The sequence below is a fragment of the Polypterus senegalus genome, chromosome 2 (assembly GCF_016835505.1).
Source record: "Polypterus senegalus isolate Bchr_013 chromosome 2, ASM1683550v1, whole genome shotgun sequence".
Taxonomy (NCBI): domain Eukaryota; kingdom Metazoa; phylum Chordata; class Cladistia; order Polypteriformes; family Polypteridae; genus Polypterus; species Polypterus senegalus.
The window spans coordinates 98223919-98246722 of NC_053155.1; the positions used below are offsets into that span (position 1 = coordinate 98223919).

Sequence of the window (22804 nt, forward strand, 5' to 3'; positions counted from 1 at the left end):
TTAAATCATGTTCGTATTTTCAAATGTGTGTTCACAAAGCTTCTTTAACAACTATTTCTTTTGGTGTTTTAATTTGGGATATATTCTTCCCCAAAGTCTTCTAATCTACTCAGTCAGACCATCAATAATTGGGCAAATTCTTGGTGGAAGGCTCAATTCAGTCATTCCATACAGCTTCTTAAAAGTTGGGCAGGCTTTTTATTTTCTAATTTAATGGTCATAACTGGAAACAGTTTTCTCCATTTACTGTAGGAGATGAGCTTTACTGCCCCTTGAGGTTGAGCTGTGACATCATCAGGCTCACTTCAAGAAATAGACCACCAAAGACTCAGCTAGAAAACTTATTAATGGAAGGGAGCTATTCCTAAACAATGAAGCTGGGAAGGAGACATATACTACTTTTATGTGTGCCTTCAGATTGCAAGTAAGATGCTAAAACACTAACTAAAAATTTAACAAGCTTACTTGTACTCAAAAGTTCAATACATGTTTTGGGAAAGTCTAATTTGAGAACTATGAGATGATGAAGAGTTGATCCTTTTTATGATTAAATTGTAAGTGAAGAAATATTTTAACAAATTACAAAACTGTTTTTAGGGATTGCACCAAATTAGTTTATAGATTTATCCGCTAATACCATTTTGCCTGTTCTGAGTCTCCAGTTATATGGTCTTCCAAGGAAATTCTCCAGACTGAGGTACTCACTAAAAGTCCACAAGTTAATACACCGTGTCTCATAGAGTTTCTGCACACTGAATCTCAGGCACTATTACAAAGTCATATTACAATAGCGTTGCTATTTTAATCTTTCCTTTTCTTTGCCAAGCACAGTTGAAAGTTTAACGTCTCCATAATTAAAAATAATGCATTTAATCACACTTTTTGGGAAGGCTTGTTTCGACCGACGCATTTCTGATCATTATAGTTGAGGAGGAAAAATTTTAGTGCTTTTTGTAAAGGTCAAAGGGTTTTAAAGCTTCCATCACCAGGTAAGGGGGAAATTTGGGGGGCCCGGGTTAAAACCCCGGGTTTTTTGGGTTAAATTTGGTGAATTGCTTATAAAATTGGGAAGTGTTTTGTGGGTTTTTAATTTTGGGGGGGGAGTAAATTTTTTTTTTATAAAAATTTTTTTGGGAAAAATTTCAACTCCAAAAAATATAAAAAAAAAAATCACAATTTAAATCCCTTTTCCCCTTTTTTTCAAACCCTAATTTTCCCCTTTTCAAAGGTTTTTGCTTTTAATTTTTTAAAAACTTTCCCTTTTTTTCCCCCCGGGTTTTTAACCCCCCTTAATTTAAAAAAATTGCATTTTACACTTTTTTTTAAAAAAGGGGAGTTTTTCCCTTTTTTCCGAAAGGTTTACTTAAAGCTTTTATTATTTTAGCCCCCTTTTTGGAAAGGAAATTTAAAAAAAAAAAGGGTTTTACCAGAAAAAAACCAAAAAAAAGGGAAAACTTTCCCATAATAATTGGGAAACCCCCCCCCCCAAAAAAGGGGCCACTACCATTTTAAAATGAGGAAAAAAATTTAAAAAAGCGGGGGTTACTTTTTAAGGCATAAAAAAACCCACTCACAAAAATTTAATCAAAAAAATTTTTTTTTTTTTATTTTTTAACCCAATTTTGTGGGGGGGGATTTTCAAATTTTTTGAATGATAAAAAGGGGGCGGGGGATCAAACCCCCCCTTGGGCCCGGGCAAACAAAAACGCGGAAAATCGGCCCCCCCAATTTTTAAGGGTTTTAAAGGAAAAACCCTTTTTTAATTTTTATCCTCCCCCCAAGCCAAAAAATGAAACCCGGGTTTTTCCCCAAAAAAAATTTTTTTTCAAAATTTTAAAGGGGGGCAGAAAAAATTTGTAAAAAAAATGATTTCAAGAGACTTTTAATGTTTTTTTTTTTAATAACTTATAGCTTTTTTAAATTTTTTTTCCCTTTAGTGAAAAAATATAAACAAATTAAACAAAAAACAACACCAAAAGTTTTAAAAAAAAACCCCCAAAAACCCAAAAAAAACCCCCCCCTTTTTTGGGTTTTGTTGATTAGGGGAATAAAAATAAAGGGGGAAAATATTAAAAGGGTTAATTGATAGAAAATATGAAAAATTTTTATTTAAAATTTATTATTAATTTTATTATTAAAAAAATTTTTTTTTGTATTTTATATATATAATATTTTAAAAATTTAAAAGTTGAAATTTATATTTTAAATTTTAATGTTTTTTAAAAATTTTTAAAAATGAAATTTAATATTTTTTAAGTTGTTTTTTAAAAAATTTAATAATGTAGAATTAATTTTATTTTGTATAAAAATAAAGGTTTTTTTAAAAAAATTTTAATTATTAATACTATATCAGAAATTACTTAATAAAATTATTTAATTATTTATATTTTTAAAATTTTTTTATTTAATAATTATAATTATAATTATTATTTTTTTTATATTTTATTTATATATAAATTTTTTTATATATTTTTAAAACAAAACCAACAAAAACAAAAAAAACCAATGGTTTTTTGTGAGGGGAAAAAATTTGTGGGTGATAATAAAAAAAATTTAGCAATATGAAATTTATTTTAAAATTTTTTTTTTTTAAAATTTTTAAAAATTAATAAAAAATATTTTGTATATTTTTATAAAGTAATATAAATACAAAAAATTATGCAATTTTAATTTTTAAAATTTTTTTTTTTTTTATTTTTAAAATTTAATGGGTATTTTTTTTAATAATATTAAATATAGGTAAATTTATTATTATTTATTGTACTGATTGTAGGTTTATTTATAGAACCTTAAGCATCACTCTTTTTTTCTCTCTCACTGATTTTTGAACACTTGCAATTTCCTTGTTTAAATATCAAGAGAACTGTCTTGTCATTTTTCATCAGTATGTTTTTGATGTGAGGAAACATGAAGATGAGGTCCTAATTTGCTTACAACAGAAGGATCGGAGAACTCAAGCAAAGGACGGCAAAGGAGAGAATTTTGCTATGGGGTTTGATATTTTCCGGGTAAGTGACAACTTTGAGAATTAGCTAGATAGAGGTAATTAAATGTCTCTGTCACTTGTGAATCACCACAAAGCTTGTACAGTATGTTAACTTTTTTGTAAAGGTTTTAAATGCTGAGGGAATAATATGTTCTCTCTTCCCCCCAAAGTTCTTCTAAGTCATTATTTGTAGAAAAGGGCAAATTAATACTTGGGGAAAATATTATTCTGGTTTGTTTCCTCCTAATTACTCCATACATCATATTTTTATCATGTTATCTACGCTGTTTGTTTTTTTTGTCAATTTCAGAGCATGTGATGATTAGTCTCACATTCTCAGTGGTGATGCTTCATTTTTACTGACTCACCTTACAGGTTGAGCTGAACAGGATCTACAGGATGCATACTTTGCAACAGAAAATAGCCAGCTCCATCTATATCAACTCTCGGTCTGTCTTCTTCCGGAAGGAGCTTAAGGAAGGTCGTTATGTCATTATTCCTACAACATTTGACCCTGGGCTGCAAGGAGACTTTTTACTCAGGGTTTTTACTGATGTGCCTTCAGATTGCAAGTAAGAATTATGCTAAAACCACAGTAAACTATATTTAATGCAACTGTCTTACTTGTAGCTCAAAAAGTGGAATGTCAGGAATTTTGCTGTTTTAAGTAAAGTCTAGAGTTTTGTAGTAACTATGCAGACTGACTGAAACCATGGTTCCTTTTCTACGGTATGTAAATGTCACAACATATGAAAAATATTTTAACAAATACAAGACAAAACAGTTATATTTAAAAGTGAAATGTCACCAAATTATTCATAGATTTAGTGCAGCATAATGGCACAACAGGCAGTGTTCTCATTTTCCAGTTATAGGACCCTTGGCTTACATGGGCTTCTCATCTGTGATGGGCATCTTACCCTTAAAGGTTCTGATAAATTTCAGCCTGCTTCAACTCTTTACTGGGAAAGCAGTTTTAATAATGTATGTACAAGTTCTGATTTATTACAATTACCAGTTGCATGACTTACATGACATACCACTCCCAAATATGCCAGACAAAAGTTGGAATCGTAATTCTGTGAAAACATCTCCATATATAATTAATGTGTATACATTTATGCTGTGGCAACAGAGCGCATCATGACTTGTATGAGGGAGCAAAGGGTGCTTTGTAGTCTTTTGCATAGTACATATACCCATCTATTTTTACTGATTACATGTTATGTTTAATATTTGTCTTTTATGAGAAAGTAATGGGTTGGTACAGAGTAAAGTGTCTGTACTTTGTTAAAAAAAAGTATCTTTTATCATTTACGTTTCCAACTTAATTCCATACTTTAGTTCAGCGGTTCTCAAACTGTGGGGCGCGCAGGGGACAAGGGGAGCGTCGAATAAATGAACAAGTCATCAAAATTAATTTTTTACATTTTTATTTCAAATTTAAATTTTCCAAACATATAATCACAACGAATGCATTATAACTAAAATTAAAATAAAACATTTCTAAGGCATAGATCTAATGACTAATATGTACCTGGTTTAAAGTACACAGCCTGTCCAGGTTTGGTTTCATATTCGAGATGGACACTCTGAGCTCCTTTTCTATTTGAAATTTGTTTGTATGATGAGCGGGGCCGCTGCTGCTGCTTTTATAGTCGCGTATTTTCAATCCAGAAAGTTCTAGACGTATCGTATCTGTTGTGAACATTTGGGTAACAGTAGATCAGGTGATAATGCTGCGCAACTGCACCACATTGGCAGCATAGCCAATATTGCCAAATTGAGTTAAATAATTTACTGCTTATTGGGTTATTTTCATGATACATCTAACAGCGGTATAATATTTGTCGGACGAAAATACGTTTGTCTCACGCGGATTGACTTCATCGGTGTCCTCGTTTACAAGATTTTTAAAAATGAAAACATATTTAATCGTTTCTTTACATAAAAAATAATTAAATAAGAATAAATAATTTATTCTTTGTTTTTGGGATTAGAATTACTACCAAAAACCAAATAAGACATTTTAACAGTTATTAAAGCACTTTAAAAAAAATAAATTGCAAATATTTAATCAAATTTAGCCTAGCACATGCAAATCTTGTGGAAGTAAAAATTATAGGATACTGCAACACCGCACGAGCATCATACCTTTGTTAGTTGTATCATGGGTTATTCTCATCTATCTTATATTATGCAGGGGGCGCAGAATTATTCCAGGTAGAAAAGGGGGGGCGCCAGATACAAAAGTTTGGGAACCGCTGCTTTAGTTGTTGGTTTGATAGACCAATAATTTTAGGTTTTCTGATGAAGTTACTTAATATATCATTTAATATTAAATAACCAGTAATGGCGCACTGCACGATAATGTGCAGTGAATACACTTGACTTGAGCATTCATAGTTTTCATACTCTTTCTCTGTCCGTTTAGCATTCATTTGCTCAGAGGTTGATGTGCCTACTTCCTGAGCAACTCTTCTTTTCTCCACCCTACTGGCCTGCTAATTCTCTTCTTTCGTTGGCATCCTTTTGCGTTAAAACAGATTAAATTTGTGTTTGTGTTGCAATTACTTAGTACATTTAACCTTAATTTTTCACTTAAGCTGGCACTTAAGTCTTCAATCTGCCTCAAAAATGATTTAAGATATGAAGAGGTAGGGGAAGTGAGTGCGAAGGTGGTTGGGATGAGAATGGCACCTGTACGCATGCGCCGCACAGTTGCCCTGCTGGCTGCTGCTGAGAGTTGATTCTACAATAAAATAAAATAAAAGAGTAATTACCTTGGAGGTCAATCATCACCCTGAAAGCAGATAGTAGATGTTGCATAGTATATGTGTACCAAATTTCAGGTCAATAGTTCAAATGGTTTGCAAGCTACAGGCTATATAAAATCCTGGACAGACAAACAGACAGCCAGGGTAGCATATTATATAAGAAGATTTTTATTTAATATTCCTGATAAGGGCTATCCTATATACTACACAGTTTGGCACTTATGCATGTTTTTAATAATAGTAACTTTAATAACTTTTTATATAGCACCTTATCGTACATTTACATGCAACTCAAGGTGTCTTTCACAGATTAATCAACAAAAACAAAGAATGTGCTTCTTTCTGTGCACCAGTTCTTTTGTAAGTGTTAAGGTACCCATAAGTAAATGCAAAGCAATTGTCTAATAAGGCAGGTAATCTACATTGTTATCATGAATGTTGCATTATTTTATAGCTAAGCAAAACATTTTTTATATTTGCATGCTGTCTTTGCAATTTCATAACAGATGAACTTTGCATTAGTAGACCTCTTAACTTAGAGAGTTAAATTGATTTGTGTCTGAATTTTTCATTTTTTTATAGTTACCCAAGTGCATTCAACCTGCTTCACAATGTTAAATATTTACATTATATTTTAATTTACATTTGAAAGTTTTCTTCATATTATAATGATATTGCCTTGGTATTTATATTTTTTCTATTCCTAAATCTTACATTTTTCCTGTAATGTATGATCATCATTGTGTGCTATTAACTTTTCTTTGTGAAAGGGTCAGACCAGATTTCCCTAACCCCAACAATATTCTGTATCTCCTTCTGGAGAAGACTCCTGATGCAATTTAGAGTAGAAGGATTACAACTGTAATGTTCTGTGTCTGCCCTTGAGTTTCCTCCCAGTAGGCTTTGTCCAGTACACCTCGTGTTAGAGTCACCTTAGGAGCACCTTCACTACTTATTCTTAGCACCTCAACTTGACTCTGTCAAGAAAAGTGAGTATAGCATCCCTAAGCTGAAACCTTATATCAGCCACTTTTACCAGCAAACTAATTTTTTTGCATACATACCCCTGTCTGGTGCAACTTACTGAAGTACTCACAAATTGATCCTCTTAGTCAGTTTCACCTTACTCTCTATGTTAAAAAAGGCTTTGATATACCTAGACCCCTCTTCTTTACACACTGGGTGAGAAGCATACCTTCAGATTGGGAGGTGCCAATGCTCATCTCGGGTATATCACATTTTGCTGATTGCTGTTGTTGATTGGACAAAACAGATTCCACATTGCTTCTCCTAAATCTTGACTTTGACTTCCTGCTCTGGTATCTGTCCAGATCTGTCCAAAACTTTCACCATTTGACTGGTTCAGGCAGATGATTGGTTGACAGGTTAAGCACCCCTCTTTTCTCGGGTGTCCATAACATACAGCTTCTTATATGATGACACAACCATAAAGTAAATCCTTGAACTCTGTCCCAAGGTACTCTGCTCCCAGGTACACAATTTTATTTTCGAACATGGTAGTGTTATGGACCATCTAGCACAGAAATCTACTAAGAGATTGCATAATGTGATACAGATAAGACAGACTGTTCCTCTCTGTCACGCTTTTTCAGATATCTCACTCATTCCTTCACAAACATTAGTTTCTCCTAGTGATAGAGAGTCTGAAAGCTGGCACCGTTTTGGCTGTCAAACCTGCTGTCACCAGTTGTTTGCATGAGTACCCCATTGTCAAAAATGTCTCTCTTCTCCAGTCTGTGCCTTATTGAGAAGACCTTCTTGTGCACTAATACATATGCCACCAATACTGGACACAGCCAGAGGGTTATGAGTGTGCCGAGAGCTCTTTTTGGGAGTAACTTTAGTATGAGATGAGCATCAGTCAAAAAGCCTAGTAGTCAAGTCAATTTTATGAACTCAGATAAGCCATCTCTAGCCAGTATTTTTCAACCTTCCGTAATCATCATCATCATCATCATCATCATCATCATCCTCCTAACAAAAGCTACATGTCACATATCAGGACCTGTTTTCACCTTAAATGGTCTACCATTTTACAGTATACACCTACACATACCTGTCAGCTAACTTGCATTGCAGCTGACCCTCAGTTTTCACCAACTTGCAGCCGGTGAGTCAACACGAGGGCTTTATACAGTGGATATGGGCAGAGCCAGACTGACTTACCTGGCCAGTTGGCTACCACTGGCAATCAGGCCTAGCTTCAGGAGAGGATTCTAGTCTCTCTGTTTCAGGTGAGTTTCAGTAGGTTTATTGAGAGCAACAATTGGATTCTAATTTGAAATTGTTGTTTTTCAGGTCCATTCCTCACACAGGTTTGCAAAAGGTAACCAACAATATACATTATCTGTATAAATCATTAAGGCAAACCACTTAATTCACCATGTGAAAATCACAGTACCTGAAGGGAAATTATGTGAGTTACAAATGCAAAAGTAGTTGTAAAATGGGACTTAATGAGCTACTGTGTTATTTTTTGTTTTCTTGGTAGGGAGTTGCTGCTTGATCAGCCTCCGCAGACATGTTGGACAGGAATATGTGGATATCCACAGTTAGTAACTCAGGTTCATGTCTTAAGTGCCGAAGGTCTTCAAGTGCAGGATACTAATGGCGGTAAGGATTCCATGTAAAATTAAAATTGATTTTATTTTTTCTATAACAGATGTGACTGCACATACAGTATAACTTATTTAGCATTACAACATCTGACATATTAAAAGTAGGCAGGATAAAAATGAAAATGGTAAAGAATACTTTTACCTTATTAGGGTAGAAAGTCTGCTAGATACTATGCATGTAGTGAGTGGAGATACAGAACTGCTTTTTAATCAGAAACCACAAATGATATTTTAGTTCTTTTGTTCATTTTTCCTGCAAAAATTGTATTTAGTAAGTCCCTTGTTTCAAATAATCTAATGGATAGAACTCCAGTCTTTCAGTTTTTTCTTTGGTGGGGGAACATTATTAACACTATAATTACCAGAGCCTACGAAAAAACTCGTAGATCCGTCCCACCTTAAATCTCTTCTTAAAACCGTTCTCACCTCTCCGCCAGCCTCCTTTTTCCTGTAAATGTGCCGATAGAAACAAACTTCAAGCAGCCGGCAATTCCATCCCTCCAAGGACTTAGAACGTGCACGAACTTCTCCCAGCTCATGCCTCGATTATCTGGGAGTGAAGTGGAGTTTTAGAGTGGAAATAATAGATTGTTATTTGGAACACACACATTTCATGTGTGTTCCATTTCTACAGTAATCTGTGTAAACACAATGTTAAAACAGAAACTTTTTCATATTTTAGTAATAAATGTTACAAAATGTAGGCATAAACTATAAAATGTGTGAAGCCTGAAGGCCAAAGATCAAATAAACATTTTCATAAAAGGTTCAAAAGGTTTTACAACAGCTTCTGTAGCGTACTGGTAAGATTTCATCACTTAGAGCTTGGCAGACTTGCTGTACCTCAAGACATCTGAGTTTGATTCCCCGCTGGAGTGAAAATTTATTTATTTATAAATTATTTATTTATTTTTAACCTTTGCCTTTCTGCCTGCCTGAACTCCCTGTCTATCTATATAGTAATAACATTAATTTTATTATTATATAGGAGCTCCCTGTCTGCCTGTCATATAGTGCCTTTCCTTCCTATCTATCTATATATCTATCCCCTTAGCTGTTTTTTATATATCTATTATACAGTGCCTTCCCTGTTTATTTATATATCTAGTGCCTTCTCTGCCTGTCTGTCTGTCTGATTGCATATAGTGCTGAACTTACTGCTTTGTACTATTCTGTCCTCTGCATGTCCTGGAGTACAGAAGAAACACCACCATACAGCAACATGTGCACAGTGGCAAGATCGGGGGAAAAAACATGCGGTCACTGATTACAAACCGCAAGATGAATGAAAGAGACAATATATGTAAAAACATCATCGCACTAATGCAATATTATTTGAAAACGAACAGCGTCAGATTGGGTTTGAATACGCGCCCGATCTGACAGTGTTCGTTTTCAAATAATATTGCATTGAAACTGCTGCACTGAAAAAGTTGACGCCTTCTGTAACAGCGTCAGCGTGTATTCAAACCTGATCTGACGCTGTTCGTTTTCAAATAATATTTCATGTACTGTACTATTTTAGAATAAAAACACACATTTGATTTCAGTCAGTCTGTAAGAGCCAGTGTAAATGCATGATACAGAATTGTAAAGGTTAGCTTTTTTTTTTTTTTAATTCAGTTCCATTCTCTGTCGCGTTCACGATCCCCCCCTCCCCATCTAACACTGCTGTTTTCACATAAAGACGCGCTATAGCTCAAATGTGATTTATTTGGAGACGCGCTATAGCTGGAATGTTATTTATATAGGGAAGAAAGTACAGTGTCGGGTGCTCATTCAGTGTAATAGGAACCATAGCACAGAGAGATGTGTACACTGCAACAAGTACACATGTCGTAAATGTAGGAAGGGTTTGTGGGAATCTATACTAATAAAAGGCAAAGCCCTCACTCACTCACTGACTCATCACTAATTCTCCAACTTCCCGTGTGGGTGGAAGGCTGAAATTTGGCAGGCTCATTCCTTACAGCTTACTTACAAAAGTTGGGCTGGTTTCATTTCGAAATTCTACACGTAATGGTCATAACTGGAACCTATTTTTCTCCATATAATGTAATGGAGTTGAGCTCGATGGCCATGGGGGCGGAGTTTCATGTGACATCATCACGCCTCCCACGTAATCACGTGAACTGACTGTGAGCGCAGTAGGTAGAAAACAAGGAAGAGCTCCAAAAAAGCACTGAAGAAAACATGCATTATACAATTGAGAAGGCAGCAAAACAATAAGAAGCGACCGAGTCACACATACAACCAAATTCATGAGTACAGCTACTTCGGAAACAAAGCACGGTGTAAACCTAAAGTTTAAATTAAGTTCATAAACAGGCTGCCGCTGGCGTTTGTCATGCCCACCGCTAATGCGGGATACAAGTTTAATGAGAGGACGCAGGATATAAACGAGAGTTTTGATCACTTTGTAACTAAGTTAAAATTACTGGTGAAGGGCTGTGCTTATGCAAATTCCGAGAGACTGTCTTTGTGGGGGGATTGACAGTTAAGGCGGGTGGGAGAGTCACGTCATCATCTCCCCTCCCATTCACCTAATTTCGCTGTTAGCTGAGCTCCGCACCTAACGGAGTCTTGAGGAACCAAGTTTGTGAGGCTGCCACCAAATACTCACAGAAAAATCCACAAGTTAATACACACACTGTCTCTACAGTTTCTCCACACTCTGAATCCTCCAGGCACTACTTACAAAAGGTTACATTGACAATCGTTGTACGTTATTTTTAAAATGTTTCCTTTTCTTAGCACAAGCACAGCTGAGAAGCTTCGATGCAAGTGCTCCATAACGTGTTAAAAAATAACGCATTTAATCACACTTTGCATTCCAAGCAAAGGGGAACTTCTCTCAGTGCATGATTTCCTGGTGCACCGATTACATTGATGTACACATCAGAGCTACAAAAATGTAACAGTCGGAAGAAAGCGCGTTGCTACAACTGATTGGAGGAAAATTTCCTTTCAAAACTACCCGACGGAAGCCTTGATAAAAGCGTGGTTTTGTGCACACACACACACACATATATATATATATATATATATATATATATATATATATATATATATATATATATATATATACACAGTAATCCCTCCTCGATCGCGGGGGTTGCGTTCCAGAACCCCCCACGATAGGTGAAAATCCGCGAAGTAGAAACCATATGTTTGTATGATTATTTTTATATATTTTAAGCCCTTAGAAACTCTCCCACACTGTTTATAAATATTCTCCGCACAGTTATACAGTAAACCCTTGTTTATCGCGGTTAATCCGCTCCAGACAGATAAATGAATTTCCACGAGTAGGATTCTTTATTTATAAATCTAATATTTTCGCAGTTAGAGCATAGAAAACCTGTTTACGACCTTCTAAATACGTTTTTTAACATTATTAGAGCCCTCTAGACATGAAATAACACCCTTTAGTCTAAAGTTTAAACTGTGCTCCATGACAAGACAGAGATGACAGTTCTTTCTCACAATTAAAAGAATGAAAAAATATCTTCCTCTTCAAAGTGCGTGTAAGGAGCAGAGAATGTCAGAGAGAGTAAAGTAAACAATGAAAAATCAATAGGGCTGTTGCGCTTTTAAGTATGCAAGCACAGCGATAAAGCAGCGGCAATGAAGGGATCAATGCGAAGGTAGCCTTTCAGCATTTTTACAGGAGCGTCCGTTATCTTCTAAGCAAACAGCCTCTGTGCAAAAAGCCCCTCTGCTCACATCTCCTCCGTCAAGCGCAGAGAACGTCAGAGAGAGAGAAAGAGAGCTTGAGATTAAAGCAAACAATCAAAAAATCAATAAGTGTGCTTTTGGACGCACCTCGAAAAAGCGGCATTTCTTAGAGGACGTCCGTATCCACTAGGCAAATAGCTTCTGTGCAAACAGCACCTCTGCTCACACCCCCTCCGTCAGGCGCAGAGAATGTCAGAGAAGGTGAGATAGAGGCAGAGACAAGCAAACAATCGAGCACCGCGCAGGAGGCATATCTTATAGCATTGAGGAGTTTTAGTTAATATGTATACGTGCTCTGATTGGGTAGCTTCTAAGCCATCCGCCAATAGCGTCCCTTGTATGAAATCAACTGGGCAAACAAACTGAGGAAGCATGTACCATAAATTAAAAGACCCATTGTCCGCAGAAATCCGCGAATCAGCGAAAAATCCGCAATATACATTTACATATGCTTACATATAAAATCCGATAGAGCAAAACGCCGAAAGTCAAAGCGCGATACAGCAAGGGATCACTGTATATATATATATATATATATATATATATATATATATATATATGTATATATATATATATATGTATATATATATGTATATATGTGTGTGTATATATATATATATATATATGTATATATATATATATATATATAAATATGTATATATATATGTATATATATGTGTATATATATATATATATATATATGTATGTATATATATATATATATATATATATATATATATATATATATATATATATATATATATATATATATATATACATATATATCTATACTAATAAAAGGCAAAGCCCTCACTCACTCACTCACTCACTCACTCACTGACTCATCACTAATTCTCCAACTTCCCGTGTGGGTGGAAGGCTGAAATTTGGCAGGTTCATTCCTTACAGCTTCCTTACAAAAGTTGGGCAGGTTTTATATCGAAATTCTACGCGTAATGGTCATAACTGGAAGCAGTTTTCTCCATTTACTGTAATGGAGATGAGCTTCAACGCCGTGGGCGGAGTTTCGTGTGACATCATCACGCCTCCCACGTAATCACGCAGTACATAGAAAACCAGGAAGACCTAAAAAGCGCTGAAGAAAACATGCATTATATAATTGAGAAGGCAGCGAAACAATAAGAAGCGGCAGTGACATATACAACCATATTCATGACTTCTGCTACTTCGGAAACAAAGCACGATGTAAACCTACACTTTAAATTAAGTTCATAGACAGGCTGCGCTGGCGTTTGTAATTTAGTGCCTGCCCATATAAGGCCGTCCGTCAGCGGCAATCCAATAGCAAACTCCACTAAATATTCACGGGTTAAGGACTGTGCTTATGCAGAGGAAGATGAGATGGTCAGGGTGGTGTTTGGTACAAACTCAGCGAAACTGCGAGAGAAAGTTTTAAGTGCCAGGACTAAGGTAACATTAAATACAGCCATGGACATAGCACGAGATGGCACCAGCACAGCTGGGAAACTTCGATGCATGTACACGGCGGCTCCGTGAACTGGCGCAGTGCACAGATAAAAGCAACAGTTCCAAAGAGCTGAACAAAAACCGAATTACACAATTGAAAAGGCAGCAAAAAATATGAAGCGTCTGATACATACAAGCATATTCATAAATCCAAAACAAAGCACACGTTGGAAAAAGTCAATGTCCGCTAAAGGAAGACAGTGTAAAAAAACCGTGCATGCAGTGTGTCAGGTCTCAGATAAAGAAGAAGGCGAGCTGTTTATTGATGCAGTAAGAAGCGAATCGATGAATGAAACCTGTCATCTTTACAGCGATTGACAAACACGGAATGTAACTTGAACACAACACATCCTACAAATACGAACCTGATTGAAAGAAATAATGATAATCAAATCCTTGATGACAGCAACACTCAGTAACACTCACAAAACAAATACTGTATATTGACAGTCATGTTACGTTATTTTTAAAATGTTCCCTTTTCTTTTCATAGCTTTTTAACACACTACTTCTCGCTGCGATCTGGCGGGTATATATATATATATATATATATATATAACCCGATCTACATACTCGAATAATGGATACTTTATTAGCCATCAATGATTGTTTTGGTAAAGCCATACTCAGTGTATTCATTAGATGAGCGGTAAAAAGTAAGAGCGAGGAAGGATGACTTATTGAGGCATGCAGGCTGTAGTGCGCGTCAACTCTATCTGAATTGCGATCACATTTGAAAAAATATATCTTTTCAAGTTCTATTTAGTCCATATGTGTCAAACTCAAGGGCGCGGGCCACATCCGCGGCGTGTAATTATATCCCGAGATCATTTTATATACTGTATTATTGTTATTAAAGCCGGGTATATGAAGCGCTGGTAACACAATAAACTACAGATCCCATAATGCAGCGCTTCAGCTGCCTTGCCGAACACTTACCGAGTTAATCAAGTTATTGCGAAGCTAGCTCACACGATGCTGAAGAGAAAAGTTGATTCTGAAAATAGAGCCTTTAAAAACCGATGGGAGGCTGAGTATATGTTTACTAAACCCGTGTGTCTCATTTGTGGAGCTAATGTGGCTGTAATTACAGAATTTAATCTAAGACGGCACTATGAGACAAAACATCAGGTTAACCTGAATGCAATGCAGAAGATACAGAAAGCAGCATAATTAAATAAGAATCTGACACTTCAGCGGACGTTTTAACCCGTGCACAATCACAAAGTGATTTCAAGTGAAGCTGCTTTTATGGGAGACACAAATGCACCAGTGCACCTTGCCTCACTTTCCCTGTTGCCAAGTAATGTTGAACCAAGTCGTCACTACGGTGTTCCCAAATCGCACTTTGCTGATAAACTGAGCGCACTGAGGTTGCACGGCGCTTTGGTGACTTCGAAGAACAAAAAAAGTCCGTCTACATGCGGCTCGAACCTTATGCATGCATTATGTTCATAATATCCATGCAGACTTGCACGTAAGAGCGGGAGTTATCCGTTTTAACAAGCAGCGTATTGCACTGATACGAAATAGCTGTGTGTGTATATATGTAGATATGTATGTATATGTATATATATGTTTATATATGTGTGTGTGTATGTATTTATGTGTGTGTGTATATGTATGTGTATATATGTGTAGATATATATATATATATATATATATGTGTGTATATGTATAGATATATATATATATATATGTTTATGTATGTGTGTGTAAATATATATATATATATATATATATATACATATCTACATATATACACACACAGCTATTTCGTATCAGTGCAATACGCTGCTTGTTAAAACGGATAACTCCAGCTCTTACGTGCAAGTCTGCGTGGATATTATGAACTATCGTATTTGTTCAAGTTCTATTTAAATTTTAAATAGAAGGAATTTTTATTTAGTCGACAGAAATATCTTTGGTAGGAATGGTAAAAACAGACAGGAATATTATTCGTGAATAAATCAACTCAAACCTTAAACAACTTATAATATTTTGCTCTCCATAAAAATATATCCTGTCAAAATTATACAAATTCAAATATGAACATGCTGCATAACAAAACCTAGAAATATAAATAAAATGTGTTCCTTTCAGCAATAACAAATCAAATCATTCAGTTGTCTTTGCTCATATGTCATTTTAGAGCTGGGCCTGGCATCTTTTTGGCAACAAGTTCGTTTCTGTTTGGTGTGAGGTTCTGTGTTGTGGAGATTCTCAGGATGGATTGCAGGTGCTCATCAGTGAGGCGACTCCTGTGTGCTGTTTTGTTAGTCTTTATCACTGAGAAGAGCTTCTCACACAGATATGTGCTACCAAACATGCACAAGGTTCGAGCCGCATGTAGACGGACTTTTTTTGTTCTTCAAAGTCACCAAAGCGCCGTGCAAACTCAGTGCGCTCAGTTTATCAGCAAAGTGCGATTTGGGAACACCGTAGTGACGACTTGGTTTAACATTACTTGGCAACAGGGAAAGTGGGGCAAATTGCACTGGTGCATTTGTGTCTCCCATAAAAGCAGCTTCACTTGAAATCACTTTGTGATTGTGCACGGTAAAACGTCCGCTGAAGTGTCAGATTCTTATTTAATTCTTCTGCTTTCTGTATCTTCTGCATTGCATTCAGGTTACCCTGATGTTTTGTCTCATAGTGCCGTCTTAGATTAAATTCTGTAATTACAGCCACATTAGCTCCACAAATGAGACACACGGGTTCAGTAAACATATACTCAGCCTCCCATCGGTTTTAAAGGCTCTATTTTCAGAATCAACTTTTCTCTTCAGCATCGTGTGAGCTAGCCGCAATAACTTGCAGCATCATAAGCTAGACTTGATTAACGCGGTAAGTGTTGGCAAGGCAGCTGAAGCGCTGCATTATGGGATCTGTAGTTTATTGTGTTACCAGCGCTTCATATACCCGGCCATTAATAACAATAATACAGTATATAAAATGATCTCGCGGGCGGATATAATTACGCGCGGGCGGATGTGGCCCGCCCTTGAGTTTGACACATATGGACTAAATAGAACTTGAAAAGATATATTTTTTCAAATGTCATCGCGCAATTCAGATAGAGTTGACGCAAGACTACAGCCTGCATGCCTCAATAAGTCATCCTCCCTCGCTCTTACTTTTTACCGTTCATCTAATGAATACACTGAGTATGGCTTTACCAAAACAATCATTGATGGCGAATAAAGTATCCATTATTCGAGTATGTAGATCGGGATATATATATACATATATATATATACCAGCGTATCATAGCGAGAAGTAGTGTGTTAAAAAAGCTAGAAAAAGAAAAGGGAACATTTTAAAAATAACGTAACATGACTGTCAATATACAGTATTTTTTTTTGTGAGTGTTGCTGTCATCAAGGATTTGATTATCATTATTTCTTTCAATCAGGTTCGTATTTGTAGGATGTGTTGTGTTCAAGTTACATTCCGTGTTTGTCAATCGTTGTAAAGATGACAGGTTTCATTCATCGATTCGTTTCTTACTGCATCAATAAACAGCTCGTCTTCTTCTTTATCTGAGACCTGACACACTGCATGCACGGGTTTTTTACACTGTCTTCCTTTAGCGGGACATTGACTTTTTCCAACGTGTGCTTTGTTTCCAGTAGTTGGATTTATGAATATGCTTGTATGTATCAGGCGCTTCATATTTTTGCTGCCTTTTCAATTGTGTAATTGGTTTTGTTCAGCGCTCTTTGGAACTGTTGCTTTTATCTGTGCACCGCGTCAGTTCCGTGAGCACTCGGTGTACATGCATCGAAGGTTCCCAGCTGTGCTGGTGCCATCTCGTGCTATGTCCATGGCTGTATTTAATGTTACCTTAGTCCTGGCACTTAAAACGTTCTCTCTCAGTTTCGCTGAGTTTGTGTCAAACACCACCCTGACCATCTCATCTTCCTCTCCATAAGCACAGTCCTTCACCCGTGAATATTTAGTGGCAGTTTGCTATTGGATTGCCGCTGACGGACGGCCTTATATGGGCAGGCACTAAATTACAAACGCCAGCGCAGCCTGTCTATGAACTTAATTTAAAGTGTAGGTTTACATCGTGCTTTGTTTCGAGTAGCAGAACTCATGAATATGGTTGTATATGTCACTTTCGCCGCTTCTTATTGTTTCGCTGCCTTCTCAATTATATAATGCATGTTTTCTTCAGCGCTTTTTGAGGTCTTCCTGGTTTTCTATGTACTGCGTGATTACGTGGGAGGCGTGATGATGTCACACGAAACTCCCCCACGGCGTTGAAGCTCATCTCCATTACAGTAAATGGAGAAAACTGCTTCCAGTTATGACCATTCTGCGTAGAATTTCGATATAAAACCTGCCCAACTTTTGTAAGGAAGCTGTAAGGAATGAACCTGCCAAATTTCAGCCTTCCACCCACACGGGAAGTTGGAGAATTAGTGATGAGTGAGTGAGGGCTTTGCCTTTTATTTATATATATACATATATATATATATATATATATATATTAGGGGTGTAACGGTTCACATGGATGTATTGAACCGTTTCGGTTTTGCATGTTCGGTTCGGTCCACTTGCGTACCGTTTCGGTTATATTTTATGCATTTTTTCTCATTAAATCTATTACTAGTGCGATCTAAGCACCCCAAGTGGAACTAAAGTCTTGGGTGAGTTTCCGCACGGACGCCTCTGAGTGTCGGACACTGGATGAGGGAGCAGCGCGCCAGTAGCTTCGCAGGACGTGACAAATGGGGTTATGGCAAATGCAAGCGAAGCCTGAGCTGGAAGACCCTCCCAGCTCATTACGTTCTCCTGTCTGGGAACACTTTGGCTTCCCCGTTAAAGTTACCGATGGACAACGGCAAGTGGATAAATCCAAAGTTGTTTGTCGACATTGTTCCACCACGGAGATCGGTGCGCTGCAGGAAACACGTCTAATATGTTAACACACTTAAAACGGCACCATCCATCTGTGAATGTTTCCTCTACAAGAAAGAAAACCAGCTTGGTGCAAACAGTAACACCGATAACTTCAGCTTTTAAACAACATCTAGCGAGCAACTCTGACTGGGCCAAAGCAATAACACATGGTATTGGAGTCTTCATAGCTACGGGATTACGTCCATATTCAGTTGTTGAGAACGCTGGCTTTAAGTATATGATTAAAGTTCTTGAGCCTCGCTACGAAATTCCATCACGTCCTCACTTTAGTCAGCAGGTCCAAGAAGAGGTCAGTAAGTACAGAGCTTCAGGGTGCCTTTCCCTTAAAGCTGATCCTCTTCTTTGGTGGAAAGGCAATGAGGCTACATACCCACACATAGCAAAACTCGCAAAGCATTACCTCTTTATTCCAGCTACCTCTTTTGCTAGTGAACGGGTCTTCTCCACTGCTGGAGATATTGTCACTGCAACCAGATCTGTGCTTTCTGCAGAAAATGTGGATAAATTAATCTTTCTAGCCAAAAACTTTAAGCTTGAATAGTTTTATTTGTCATATTCACGCTGTTGCGGCTACATGTTCAAAGTTTACATTTGTTACTTGTTTATTTAAATTGTTACAATAGTTTTAAAAACTCAGAGTCTAATTTATTTGAAATATCACCCAAATGGGTTGCTTTAATTTATTTATACAAATTCTATTGTTTGTATTTTTTTTTTTTTAAATAAAAGCATTTAAAGTCATTTTTTCCTGCCTTTTTTGTACCGAAAATTAACCGAACCGAGTACCTCAAGAAAATGAACCTAACCGAAATTACATTTTAGTGTACCGTTACATCCCTAATATATATATATATATATATATATATATATATATATATATATATATATATATATATATATATATATATATATATATATATATATATATATATATATATATATATATATATATATATATATATATATATATATGTATGTATATATATATATATATATATATATATATATGAATGACCTCCAAAGAGCTCTGAGACTTTTGATCACGTGAACGTGTCTGCAAAAACCGGCGTCTCCTGCCCTGCAAAAGTCGAGCAGCCGGCGCGCGCACATAGCTGTGCCGACCTTTGAGATGCTGACTGCGCTTCTGCGTTAAGTGAAAGTGAGCACTTTTAATATTTTTCCTCCTCCCCCTGAGCTATAGCACAGACAAGTGCAAACACGGGACCCCTTTTCTACACCGCGGCAAACTAATATTAAGGCGCTTTGCACTTTCTTTTGCACGTATACGATTATGAGTTTGTCACCTCGGATTATGAAGACACGCACAGGAGTGGAGGACCAACAGTGCCATCACAGCTGATTAATGGCAGGGACGTCTCACCAGTCTACACAAGACCCACCGCAACTGTCCCCCAAAAGGCGCTCATATTGTCAGCGAAGACGTCTCTCTACACTATTTAAAAGAAAAAGGCAACTTTCCTTTCTTTACACCTTTTTTCCTTTTATCCCAAACCAAAGCCTTTCTCTCTTAACACTGCAGAGGACACAAAACTAATTTTCTTTAATTGCTAGTAATGCCGGTAAGGCACATTACCAGAGGCAGAAATTTGGACGTTCACATAGCAGATGTAATTTCTATACCACAGCCGTCGTGTAGCGCCTTTCAAAAGGGATCTACTACCAAGAGATCATCCATATACATTTTAGCTGCTGTTAGTACTACTTGCCTGTTGTGTTACACCGTCTTTAAAATGTAGTTTACCCGAAACAACTCCAGTAGTGCTCAATGTAGCTTTACTTCTTAAAATGTTTTACTGTTTAATAACTTATAGACTACATTTTATTATTTTTCCCTTCCACTCAGTGACCAAAGCTACACACACACATATAGACACATACATATATATACTGTATATACACATATATATACCTGTGTGTATGTTTGTATGTATGTGGATATATATATATATATATATACACACACACACACATATATAATTTGTGTGTGTGTATGTATGTGTATATATGATGTAGATAGGTATGTGTATGTATTTGTATGTGTGATTACATTGACAATCATGTTACGTTATTTTCTAAATGTTTCCGTTTCTTTTTGTTTACTTCTTTAACACACTACTTCTCCGCTGCGAAGCGCAGGTTTTTTGCTAGTTGTTAATATTTGAATGTGATGATTTTATATAACACTTAATCGGAAATCGGCAGTTCTTAGCATTGCACCACGCAAGCTGTCGTATCAACCGCCTACTGTAACTTGCTTTATTTTTTCTTCACTTATAGTCTAGAATAAAAGTGCACTTGTTTTGTTATACGTGTACACCAACATATGTTCTTGTGTTTGACCAGGCATGCTCAAAAAATAGACGTGTAATGACATGAAAAGTGCACGCTGGCACTTCAGTTCGCAAGCATTGGTACGAGAATGCAGTCACAAGTACGCTGCAGAGCTATAGCATTTTGGGGTAGGGAAGGATCCTGAACACGACTGAGAAAATGAAAAGTGAATAAAAAAAATAAAATAAAAAAAAAACCTTTACTAGTATCATAAATTACACTGGCTGTTACACACTGAAATCCAATGTATGTTTTTATTCTAAAATAGTAAGAATAAGAGCAGTTTACGTCTCAAAAGTGAGTCATCCGGGATCGAATTCATGACCTTTTGATTACTAGTCAGCAGCTGATACCATTACGCTAACGTGGCAATTGTAAGTGTGTGTCAATGTGGCATGCTAAGGTGTTTTTTTTTTCTGCAGTTATATTTTTTGAATAAAATCATACTTCTTTTGTTATATTTGTACCTTTTGTAAAAGTGTTTCTTTGATATTTGGACTTCAGGCTTCATACATTATATAGTTTATGCCTACATTTTGTTATTTACTACTACAATATGAAAAACGTTTCTGTTTTAAAAATGTGTTTACATGGATTACTGTAGAAACGGAACACACATGAAATGCGTGTATTCCAAATAATGATCTATTATTTCCACTCTAAAGCTCCACTTCACTCCCAGATAATCAATCAAGGCATGAGCTGAGAGAAGTTTGTGCACCTTCTAAGTCGGTGGGGGATGGAATAGCCTGCTACTTGGAACTTTTCTTTATCCGCACATTTAGATTAACAAAAAACGCAGGCGGAGAGGTGAGAACGGTTTTAAGAAGCGGTTTAAGGTGGGTCGGATCTACAAGTTTTTTCGTAGGCTCCGGTAATTCTAGTGTTAACAAACTATGATAATACTCCACACTCACCCTGTGATCCTGAAAGACCAGTTTGTCAGTGATTTAAAACAAAACAGAATACCTCATTGTACATTTTACCTGGTTCCAACTTGACAGTGTGGGACTTGATTATTCTCTCTCTATTATATAAAAAAATCCTGGGAAGAGACTTTTTAGCCTGAGATGAGACGTGACTTTTTCAGAGACATACTTTCAAGTCCTGTAGGGCCTGAAATAAAAGACAAAGAATAGATGACAAAGTAGAATGTCGTAAGGAGGTTCAAAAATGTTGGCACGATACACATGCAGAGCAGGTTAGAGATAATGAAAGTACTAAAATTCGAAAGTCTCTAAAAAAAATTATAGTAAAGATCGCATTAGCGCAAACAAATGGAAATTATTACTTGGTGAAATAATGGAACGGCAAGAAGAGATTGAATATATTGCTCGCATTTAAACTTGAGTCGGAGACTTGTAGATCATCTAATTCGTGTTCCCATCAGGGAAAAGTAATGTTTCCTCCCAATGAAGAGGCGTATCTGCAAGAATTAAATACGCAAGTGGCAGAGATGTCAAGTGGCTGGCGCATAGCGCAGACCAGGAGGTTAGCAAGCGAAGCAAGCAGGGGGCAAAGCTCCCTAGTCTTATTAAAAATCAAGTCTATGTTATAACTTGGCAGAGCAAACATGAAATAAAGCATTTTCTCCAGTCACGTTGCCTCAAAATAACTCCATGGTATAAATATAAACACCCTTTTACATAGAAACCCATTCTTGACAGTTGTGTATTTTTCATAAATATTTATTGAAAATTCCATCAGACGTCACCATGCTTTGCTGTTGACAAGATAATAACTATTGAAGTTCAAATTATTTAACAATAAATAACATGTACTTTAGATTACTACATTTTAATTTTGTGTGCTCCAGTTCTGGGTAATCAAGCAAGGTATTAACTTATTCCTGTGCCAAAAATTATTGTGCTTAATATGTCAATCTTGCCTGG

At 36.3% G+C, this 22804-nt stretch overlaps 1 protein-coding gene across 3 annotated transcripts in view; it reads left to right on the forward strand.

The window, feature by feature from the left end:
• Positions 1-22804, forward strand: part of LOC120523176 (calpain-5-like) — a 223293-nt gene that overhangs the window by 195734 nt on the left and 4755 nt on the right. For all 3 annotated transcript variants that reach the window (XM_039744219.1, XM_039744220.1, XM_039744221.1), the window contains 3 exons: positions 2886-3008; positions 3362-3558; positions 8276-8397. In XM_039744219.1, coding sequence (XP_039600153.1) covers positions 2886-3008; positions 3362-3558; positions 8276-8397 — 442 coding nt within the window. The remainder of the gene's footprint in view (positions 1-2885; positions 3009-3361; positions 3559-8275; positions 8398-22804) is intronic.